The sequence below is a fragment of the Xenopus laevis genome, chromosome 5L (genome assembly GCF_017654675.1).
Source record: "Xenopus laevis strain J_2021 chromosome 5L, Xenopus_laevis_v10.1, whole genome shotgun sequence".
Taxonomy (NCBI): domain Eukaryota; kingdom Metazoa; phylum Chordata; class Amphibia; order Anura; family Pipidae; genus Xenopus; species Xenopus laevis.
This window is the reverse complement of record NC_054379.1, coordinates 6,106,616-6,118,246: the sequence shown is the minus strand read 5'-3', so window position 1 is coordinate 6,118,246 and position 11,631 is coordinate 6,106,616. Positions and strand designations below refer to the sequence as shown.

The window sequence follows — 11,631 nt, the reverse complement described above, 5'->3', positions numbered from 1 at the left end:
ACATGAACTCTGCACTATAAGGGATTGCTCTGGATCTCTAATAAATAGATATATAGTGAATAAAGTACCCCCTCTTTACTTTATTTATTATAATACACACATTTCAGTGAGTCATGTGACAGAAATGACATCAGAACTCACAGTTTATAAATGACGACATCAGAACTCACCGTTTATAAGGATATAATATTCATGGCTTTTGTGTATTGTATATATATATATATATATATTCAACAACAAAAACGAGCTTACAGTGCTTTGTATCAGAAACAATATCAGTTTTTATTCAACGTTTCGGCTCTCTCACTCAAGGAATGAGAGAGCCGGAATTGAAAATGGAGAATTCCTGAAGACGGCTCGAGTGAGAGAGCCGAAACATTGACTAAAAACTGATATTGTTTTTGATACAAAGCCCTGTAAGTGCGTTTTTTTTGTTGAAAATATGTTATATTTTATAACCAGCACACAGGCATTTTCTTCATTGGTTTTCCATGTGCACCAGACTGGTCATGTTTATATACAGTATATATATATATATATATCAAACAAAAAAGTCCAGACAACTTGCTTAATGGAACAAAAAGGTTTTTACCAAGCAAGAATACGCAAGGTTTCGAAGCTCCCGCTTCTTTATCAAGCATAAATGGTTACAATGACATCACATCCTATTTAAGGTCATAGGCATAGGTTCCGCCCACATGCACATAATGAGTTAACTATAGTAATTTAAGCACAACCCCATGGTGTCCAATAAACACCCATTGTATCACAAAAAATTAATAAGATTAGACAATGCTAACAGAATTCTTATAAACATCAGGTCATGCATCAGGAAAAAATTGTAACAATTTAGTAACAACATAATATATTAGTTTTTACTCAGACAAAAGAAACAATGTAGTATATAGGATATGTCATATTAATCAGTCCCAAAATTACCCCTCTTCAGAATTAACAAATTTATCATGTTCATATAAAGGCATATAGATCATATTCTCTATTGAGTCCCTAATATATTATGTTGTTACTAAATTACTATAGTTAACTCATTATGTGCATGTGGGCGGAACCTATGCCTATGACCTTAAATAGGATGTGATGTCATTGTAACCATTTATGCTTGATAAAGAAGCGGGAGCTTCGAAAACGTTGCGTATTCTTGCTTGGTAAAAACGTTTTTGTTACATTAAGCAAGTTGTCTGGACTTTTTTGTTTGATATATAATTTGTCCTGTTTTGGACTAAGTCACGGACTGGTTTCGCACTCCACTCCATTTTGTACAAATATATATATATATATATATATATATATATATATATATATATATATATATATATATATAGACAAATACAAGATTCCTCTGCACTCAACCCATTATCAATATATTTAAGACAGGGACATTTTGTGCTACTGCTACTGAAAAATGCCTTACCCTTTAAACAAAACAGGGATTGATAATGGGTTGAGTGCAGAGGACTCTTGTATTTGTCTATATGTATTTTGTGGTCACAGCCTCATTGCCTAATGGTTTTTAAAAAATAGTGGTGAGCACAACTTTCCCTTGTTTGTTATAGTATATATATATATATATATATTTATATATATATATATATATATATATATATATATATATATAGATATATAGATATATATATATATATATATAAACAAAAACTGCAAAAAGGATCAGCACTCTCAGGTCTTTAAATTGTATAAAATATTTTTATTAATAAATTGGCTCAAGAATAACGTTTCAACCCCATCCAAGGCCTTTCTCAAAGTAAGAAAAGCCTTGGATGGGGTCGAAACGTTAGTCTTGAGCCAATTTATTAATAAAAATATTTTCTACAATTTTAAGACCTGAGAGTGCTAATCCTTTTTGCACTTGTTGGAGATTAAATGATGATACTAACACTCTATATTGAGAGTATATATATATATATAACCCACTGATGTCCAATATCCTATCAAAGTCTGTAAAGTGCATGTGATTCTGTATCCAAGTAGCGTCATTGAATTCCCAGTCGTTGTGCATAAGTGGATGGAGGAATGTGATGCACCTTGTAGACCGCCACCGTCTCATTAGCGTATAAACTGGAGGCCCGAATATTCTCTGCAACCATTATATCCGGTGCTGTGGCAATACTGCAAAGGAAAACACATGTACGTCACTTCCATACTCGCAAGCCTCTGATTTCAGTTGGAAACGATAAATGTTCCCAAAATTAGCAAAGCAAATGGGACTATCCGGCACTCAAAGGAATCCTCAAGGGCCAAAGCAAATACATTAAAAATAATATTTATTTGTAGAATTTAAAATTTACGCATCTCCATGGGCCCTACACGTTTCATGCCCTATAGACATGGGCTCATGTCCCTATTGCCCTATTAAACATATTATGTACATTATTGGTCTTGTGCATTAGTGTGACGCCATTGTGAGTATTTGCTAAGGTGTAAACCTATAAATGCAGATTAATTCCGCTTCACTGCTGCCGAGCCACCAACCCATTATCAGTCAGGCATTGCACATGCTATACGTTTAGTTAAAGAATTTTCTGAATATAAACTCACTTTGCCTTTCCGTCTTTCCTCCGAGAGCAGTAGCAACAGATGAGAAGGAGCAGCAGTAGAATGAGGGGAATGCCGAAGCCAAGAACCAAGCCCAGTATCAGGGTATTCTGTTCCATGGAATTAGTGCCGGTCAGGGTTTCATTCTGGGATCTGTCATCTGAACAAAAGGAAATATTGATGTTATTTCAGATAGTTGCATGGAAAACTTACCCTGGAACGTACCAAGAATGCACTGGGGGGCAGCTGCGGCATTAGTTGGCATGGACCAGTTGTGATCCAATTACCTGCTGTAGATCCAGAAAACTGGGTACCTTATACTCTGCCAATGTTTATGGGGTACATGAGTGGATTTTCTGTGGATTCCAGGGAAATGCCTAATTGCAATGCAGGGGAGGGGCTACTGTAAAGGGGTGGGGTTTGTGGGATAGAATGGGCTGCAGCAGGGATAGAACAGTGTAACTTGTACAGTATGTAGTCCCCATGCCCAGAAAACACACCTGTATTCCTAAAGACTATTTTTCAGCTGAATGAACCTATAGGCTGCTGTTAAAGGAAAACTATACCCCTCAAACAATGTAGGTCTCTATACAAAGATATTGCATAAAACAGCTCATGTGTAAAACCTCATTTAAGTAAACCATGTTCATAATAATATACTTTTTTATTAGTATGTGCCATTGGGTAATCATAAATAGAAAATTGCCATTTTAAAAAATAAGTGCTGCCCCCTGGGATCGTATGATTCACGGTGCACACAAACGTGCCAAACAAAATATATTTCTTAGGTCACATGAGCCAATTAACAGACAGAGTTGTGTCTTTTGCTTCCACACGTCTTCCTGTTACAGTTAGAGCTGCAGTATTTCTGGTCATGTGATCTCTTCCTGTTACAGTTAGAGCTGCAGTATTTCTGGTCAGGTGATCTCTTCCTGTTACAGTTAGAGCTGCAGTATTTCTGGTCATGTGATCTCTTCCTGTTACAGTTAGAGCTGCAGTATTTCTGGTCAGGTGATCTCTTCCTGTTACAGTTAGAGCTGCAGTATTTCTAGTCAGGTGATCTCTTCCTGTTACAGTTAGAGCTACAGTATTTCTGGTCAGGTGATCTCTTCCTGTTACAGTAAGAGCTGCAGTATTTCTGGTCAGCTGATCTCTTCCTGTTACAGTTAGAGCTGAGGTATTTCTGGTCAGGTGATCTCTTCCTGTTACAGTTAGAGCTGCAGTATTTCTGGTCAGGCGATCTCTTCCTGTTACAGTTAGAGCTGCAGTATTTCTGGTCAGGTGATCTCTTCCTGTTACAGTTAGAGCTGCAGTATTTCTGGTCAGGTGATCTCTTCCTGTTACAGTAAGAGCTGCAGTATTTCTGGTCAGGTGATCTCTTCCTGTTACAGTTAGAGCTGAGGTATTTCTGGTCAGGTGATCTCTTCCTGTTACAGTTAGAGCTGCAGTATTTCTGGTCAGGCGATCTCTTCCTGTTACAGTTAGAGCTGCAGTATTTCTGGTCAGCTGATCTCTTCCTGTTACAGTTAGAGCTGCAGTATTTCTGGTCAGGTGATCTCTTCCTGTTACAGTTAGAGCTGCAGTATTTCTGGTCAGGTGATCTCTTCCTGTTACAGTTAGAGCTGCAGTATTTCTGGTCAGGTGATCTCTGAGGCAGCACACAGACCATCACAAAATGTGGTTCAAGGCAAGAGATGTAAAAGGCCAATATTTACTTAAATATATATTCCAGTTTGGAAAGATTCTTTAATATTCCACTTAATTTGATATAAACTATCTGTTACTCAAGTATTCATTTTGCAGGTATAGTGTTCCTTTAAAACAACATCTCCCATCATGCTCAGCCACTAGGAGTCCTCAAAATTCAACTGCTTTTTTTTAAAAAGAAAACAATATACTTACTAGGGACACAGTTGTTCGCCTCCAGTTTCATGTTTGGATCACAGACACATTTGTATCCCCCATAAGTGTTTTTACACACGGCGGTGTCACTGCAGTTGTTTTCCTTAAACTCACATTCGTTCACATCTGGAATAGAGAAAAGATATCTACTGTATGTAGGCAACACAATCATTATTCCGTAACATGAGACTGAGCGTCTGTCTAAAGCTGCCCACGTATGTATATAAACTGCTGGATTAGCCCCTCCTGACCAAGTTGGAAGCTTTTTGGCCCATGTATGGGACCTTCCCATTGGCCGGCAAATGATATCGGCATGAAAATCAGACAAGGATCAACTGGGCAGTTTGAAACCCTCTTTAGACAGGGACTAAATCTGCCTATTGATGAATTCTACTCCTGATGAATCTACTTGGACCCCATTATGTTCCAATTATTTGGTTCCCATCTTGAGTTGGGGGTCCAAATCAGCCAAATAGAAAGAGTGGCTTCACCTAATGAGTGGTTCTTTACATGTATTCCCAGCTTTATGTTCACTGCCACCAGACAACATTGTCATAAATTCTCCATTTAACTTACAGTCAGCAGATATGGTGGCACTGCTGTCCAGTCAAGGGGCAATACATTAAAATAAAGCCTTCTTCTGGAAGTATTATGTCTTCTTTAATAAGTGCCATGTGTTTATTACCTAACCCAAGATCATTTCTGGTACTGAGTACCATAGAACAAGAAGCCACCAGAACATCACCTCAATTTTTGTCCATAAACATATTCCTCTTAAAGGATAAGAAAACCTTACAGGGAACTATCGTGAAAATAAAATTTTCCAGATGGACAGATATGATGGAAATAATATTCTTAAATATGTGAATGCAAAATTGATGAGGGGACTATTCTAAGCACTTTTGCAATGTACATTCATATTTATATATTTTTTCTATCCAAGATATTAAGGGATACACGTAGTGTTAATATGAATGAATTTTGTTACAACAGCGCCACCTGCTGGTCAGTTTCCCACCAGTCTGACCAGCAAGTAGTCAAGGAAGTTGTCAGGAGAAAGAAAGAAAGAGGCTGCTCTGATTTTCTTCTGCTTAGGAAAGATGTGAGAAAGATTTCTAATCTTATTCCTAAACAGAAGAACATCAGCCTCTTTCTTTCTCCTGACAACTTCCTTGACTACTTGCTGGTCAGACTGTTGGGAAACTGACCAGCAGGTGGCGCAATGTATTCCTTAATATCTTGGAATAAAAAGAAAATAAATAATGAATGTAAATGACAAAAGTGCTTAGAATAGCCCCCTCATCAACTTTACATTCACTTATTTTTAAGGTTATTTCTCCTTTAAGGTTTCCTTGAAATGTGTTGTTACCCATCTTTGTGTCCTTAGTTGTTCTACTGTAGCTCAATGACTATTTCTCATCCTGTCTGAATATCTGTAGCTGAAAATAGATATCCACCAAATCTCACCATTAACTTGGGCTCTCTAGTAAAGTAAATAAGAATTCTAATCTCAGCTCAACTGGTCTTCAGACTGGGTCCCCTCACCATTGCTCTTGACCCCCCTAAGGAGGGACTGGGCAGCCCCACAGTTTTGGAGTCACTGGTGTACAGGCTGCTGTGGGACTCTCATTGATGTGTAATTTCAGTAGAAAGAAGACATCTGGAAACATTGGTGGACCTTAAAATTATTATTAGATGCTCAAGTAACTTCTTGTAATTTCACTTAGAATGATACCATTCATATGGAAAAGCTTTGCACTGACTTATCTGTCTATTGTCAGCCTTAGAAACAATATATGAAACAAACTGTCACAACCTACACTTGTCCGACACCAGCCGGCACATTTACTTAGTTCGAGTGAAGGAATAGAATAAAAAAAAGTTTGAATTTCGAAGTATTTTTTTGGCTACTTCGACCATCGAATTGGCTACTTAGACCTTCGACTACGACTTTGACTTCGAATCGAACGATTCGAACTAAAAATCATTTGACTATTCGACCATTCAATAGTCGATGTACTGTCTCTTTAAAAAATACTTCAACCCCCTACTTCGGCAAGTAAAACCTACCGAGGTGCAATGTTAGCCTATGGGGAAGGCCCCCATAGGCTTTTTTAACAATTTTATGGTCGAAGGATTTAACTTCGACAGACGAATTTTGAGGGTTAATTAACCCTCAATATTCGACCCTAAGTAAATGTGCCCCCAGGTCTTGTATGGTAGATAAAAGTCTTCCAGCCCCCCAAAATACACTAAGGGGCACATTTACTATGGGTCGAATATCGAGGGTTAATTAACCCTCGATATTCGACCATCGAAGTAAAATCCTTTGACTTCGAATATCGAAGTCAAAGGATTTACCGCATTTCCTTCGTTCGTACGATCGAAGGAGAAATCGTTCGATCAAACGATTAAATCCTTTGAATCGAACGATTTTCCTTCGATCACAAATTGGCTAGAAAGCCTATGGGGACCTTCCCCATAGGCTAACATTGGTGTTCGGTAGGTTTTAGGTGGCGAAGTAGGTGGTCGAAGTTTTTTTTAAAGAGACAGTACTTCGACTATCAAATGGTCAAATAGTTGAACGATTTATAGTACGAATCGTTCGATTCGAAGTCGAAGTCGTAGTCGAAGGTCGAAGTAGCCAATTCGATGGTCGAAGTAGCCAAAAAAATACTTCGAAATTCAAAGTATTTTTTATTCTAATCCTTCACTCGAGCTAAGTAAATGTGCCCCTTAACCTTTCAGTTAAGCTTCAGTATGTTAAAAAACGGCTAAGCAACTTTTCAATTTGCCTTCATTTTTTTCCTTTTCTATAGTTTTTGAATTATTTGCGGTCTTCTTCTGATTCTTTCCAGTTTTCAAATGGGGGTCGCTGACCCCATCTAAAAAACAAATGCTCTGTAAGGCTACAAATGTATTGTTATTGCTACTTTTCATTCCTCATCTTTCTATTCAGTCCTCTCCTGTTCATATTCCAGTCTCTTATTCAAATCATTACACTGTTATGGAATTTGGACCCTAGCAACCAGAGCTAAAATTGCAAACTGGAGAGCTGCTGGATAAAAAGCTAAATAACTTAAAGGGCATGTAAAGTCTAAAATAGAATAAGGCTAGAAATGCTGTTTTTTGTATACTAAACATAAACATGAACTTACTGTACCACAAGCCTAATCAAACAAATGATTTATGATTTCAAAGTTGGCCACAGGGGGTCACCATCTTGTAACTTTGTTATACATCTTTGCAAGACCAAGACTGTGCACATGCTCAGTGTGGTCTGGGCTGCTTAGGGATTGTCATAAACAAAGCTGCTTGAGTTCTGCATGGCTGGGAAGTAAGGCGGAGCTCCCCCTGCTGTTCATAAGTATGATTGTTTCCCTGCAGAGCAGTTAGGGACTGTCTGACAATTCCTATCCACAGCAGTAAATGAAGGGAGAAGTTCACTACATACAGTCAGGTTTCTTATAAAAACGGTACACGTTTTTTAATTAAAATATATTGGAGATAGGTTTCTTTTTCATTAAAGAAAGTAAAAATGGGATTTTATTTATTTGCCTTTACATGCCCTTTAAAAACCACAAAAAATAATAAAAAATGAAAACCAATTGCAAATTGTCTCAGAATATCCCTCTGAACATCATACTAAAACTAACAACCTCTTTAAAACAATATGTATAATATTTCCATCAGTTATAGAGACTGGGTGCTCATTATATGCTGGAAATGCACCGCATGTTGCAGACAGGGCTGGTTTAAAGGTTGAACAGAAAGGACATTTATCCTGGGCCTCCATCCTTCCAGAGGGTTTTCTTCAGGATAAAAATGTAGATTAAAATGCAAATAATATGCTCCACCTCTTCTCCAAACCCTGGACAAAGAAAGTGTCAGTCAACGTGATGTATAAGCCGTACCTTCCACCCACACTGCGCCAAACTGGTAATAGTTGCGGACTCTGATCAAGTAATCTTTCACAAACCAATGGGGAGTGTCGCTGGACACGTTGATCCTATATTCCGAATATGAGTCTCCGAGTGAAGAATTTTTGAGCTGCAAAGAGTAGAACTTGTTCTGGAATCCAAGGGACAAGACAGATTGGAGCTGCAGTAAGGGAAACACGGACAAGGGATGGTTAAAATGATAAGTCAGATGATGTAGGCGAAACAGTAGTAACGTAGGCATTGTGCTTGGTACAAGGGGTTGCAAATAGTTTTAAAGGACCCCAGGAGGTTGTCCATGCTGTTGTTTTGCCTATTTATCCCATTACATGCCACATCCATTTGACCATGCCCTCAAAGATACAACACCATGTGCTCTGTGCTGGTAAAATAAAATAACATTTTAAGGTTTAGTGACCCTTTGGAGTAAGGCCGATGTCATTCATGACGTCTGTTACCATATTTACATGAAGAGAGTGGCACCTTTGAGGTCCAACAAAACATATATTAATATATAAAAACATCACTGTCCCTAATAATACTTCAACCTGGGCTTCTAAATTATGCTATAGCTAATGGGTATTCTCCTCAAATCTCACCTTAACTTGTTTAAAGTCTAAGCCCACCACCCATGCACTGCTTTGGGGCTACTGAACCTGTAGGCAACCACTGCCTTCAAAGAATGTTTAATTAAAGGAGAACTAAACCCTAAAAATGAATGTGGCTAAAAATGGCCTATTTTATATAGTGAACTTATTGCACGAGGCTAAAGTTTGAGCTTGCTAATAGCAGCAATGATCTAGGACTTCAAACTTGTCACAGGGGGTCACCATCTTGGAAAGTGTCTGTGACCCTCACATGCTCAGTGGGCTCTGATTGGCTGTTGAGAAGCTAAGCTTAGGGCTCGTCACTAATTATCCAGCAGAAAATGAGCTTCCCTGGCTGTAATATAAGCTGATGCTACAGGTTTGCTGATTATTCAATTCTGATGCTAATTGCACTGGTTTCTGTGCTGCCATGTAGTAATTATCTGTATTAATTACTAATCAGCCTTATATTGTGACATTTCTATTCTATGTGTACTGTATATTGTGAGTGGCTCCCTAAGCTCAGTAAGTGACAGCAGCACAGAGCATGTGCAGTGAATCAGCAGAAAAGAAGATGGGGAGCTACTGGGGCATCTTTGGAGATACAGATCTTTACTGCTAAAGGGCTGTGGTTGCCTTGGGCTGGTACAGAAGCACAAAACATCATGTACAACATTTCTTAGTTAGGCTTTAGTTCTCCTTTAAAGACCTTGATCATTGGGGATTAGTTCAATTCTATAATTACGCAGAGCGTAGCCTCTTGTCATTGATATTTAGATGAGCCCTGGGTGTGCCACTCACATTTATTGTAAGTATTCATTAATAGTTAATAAAGATCATGGTTTCACACTACAGGGAGCTTGTATCCATGACAGCTGCCCACCCTGCAGTACATGAAGCATATTGCCCGGCTACTCCGTGATAATGAAGCGGCTGAAAGGCAAGTTGAAATTAAAAAGGCTTCTCACACCCCAAGTTGTAAATACTGAGCCACTTATAACACATGGGAGGCACGGCGATCCCTCGGAGCATCAATGATTCACAAGTTGCTCCTCATTAAGTAATGCTCCTATTGTATAATGTATTGTGATATGTTTTACCGAGTGCAAATAAAACGTTGTTACCTTTTCCTTTCTAACCGGTTTCATGTTAGAATACAGTTTGCGTTGCTGTAGAGCAGGGAAAGGGCCACTAAAGACTTGTCTTAGAGACCAGATTCTATGTAGATGCCTCATACGGACACATTCTGCCCCTGTTTCCACTTTCTCATTTACCTTCCACCTCTGGTCCCTTGACACTTGTTTTTCCACTTCGTATATTGAAAAGTTCCAGCTCAATGCACAGGTGTGAGAACCAGGGTCAGACTGGGCCGGCAGGGCACCCAGACCCAGTGCAAAATGTGGTCAATATTTTGGGTCCAATTTGATTCTAGTTGCAAATCTCAAACCCACTCTGTAATGGCTAATTTCCGAATGTTTCCTGTTCAATACAATATAAGTACTTCTATATCATATTGAAAGATATTATTCTACTTGTTTAGAGTTTAATATTTACTGAGCGTTGTTAAGTTTGGTTTCATATGGTTTACTTACTTCAGATCTAATAACAGTCTAGGTGATTGAACCATCAATTATTTGAAATTTGTTGTTCTTCTATACCAGGGGTCTCCAACCTTTTTCAACCGTGAGCAACATTCAGATGGAAAAAAGGTTTGAGAGTAACATAAGCTTTCAAAAAGTTCCTGGGGATACCTAATATGGCCTGTGATTGGCTATCTAGTACCCCTATGTGACCTGTCAGCCTACAAGGGGCTCTGTTTGGCAGTACAACTGGTTTTTATGGAACAAAAAGTTGCCTTCAAGCCAAGAATTCAAAAATAAGCATCTGCTTTGAGGCCACTGGGTGAAACAGCCAAGGGGTTGGTGAGGAACATGTTACTCACAAGCCACTGGTTGGGGACCACTGTTCTATACTATTAGTCACCTTAAACTGTATAGACTTGTTTCATAGTCCAACATTGAACTTAGAATCTTATTAGAATCTTACTTGTTTATGTAAAACACAATAAAAAGAAACCTGTGTGCGCTCACTATGATCCCCCCGATCTCAGCCACAAAGGGAGAGGGTGGCAACATTGGGTACTGCCTGGGGGCCCCTGAGGTGGTAGCCCCGTTGGGCCCTGAAGCCCCAGTCAACCCTGTTGCAGATAGAGCCCTAACCAGAATCAAACTCAGGAACTCAGTGCTGCCCTACTAACAACTGTGCCCATGTGATACTCACTTTATGAAAAGATCACAGTTGGGCTCTTGTAATAGTCAATTCCACAATAGAGGGGGTTCATTCTCATTATTAAAGCTTTATAAATACACCATTAAATTGATATTGCTGATTAGTAAAATATGGAACTCTGGACACTTCGGTTTGCCGTGGCTGTGCCACCGCTGAAGGAAGAACAATGTTCCATGAAGCTGACGCTTTCCCCTGCACAAAAGCTCCAATGCTGCCTGAACAGAACAAAATGCACAAGCGCATGGGCTTTGGCCAAGTCAACAGATGCAGCAAATCGAATATTGGCAGGTTTAACAGATTACCCTGATTAATATATATATATATCGCACTATTAATCACTGTGT

General features: G+C 38.8%; 1 protein-coding gene across 1 annotated transcript in view; it reads right to left on the bottom strand.

Annotated features, from left to right (window-relative positions):
* Window positions 1-1,865: 1,865 nt before the first annotated feature.
* LOC121393514 (neurogenic locus notch homolog protein 1-like) overlaps window positions 1,866-11,631 on the bottom strand; it is a 17,849-nt gene continuing 8,083 nt past the window's right edge. Inside the window, exons 6-9 of the mRNA XM_041562349.1 lie at window positions 8,388-8,574; window positions 4,474-4,599; window positions 2,575-2,731; window positions 1,866-2,145 (exon numbers count right to left, since the gene is read on the bottom strand). Coding sequence (XP_041418283.1) covers window positions 2,010-2,145; window positions 2,575-2,731; window positions 4,474-4,599; window positions 8,388-8,574 — 606 coding nt within the window. The 3' untranslated portion in view covers window positions 1,866-2,009. The remainder of the gene's footprint in view (window positions 2,146-2,574; window positions 2,732-4,473; window positions 4,600-8,387; window positions 8,575-11,631) is intronic.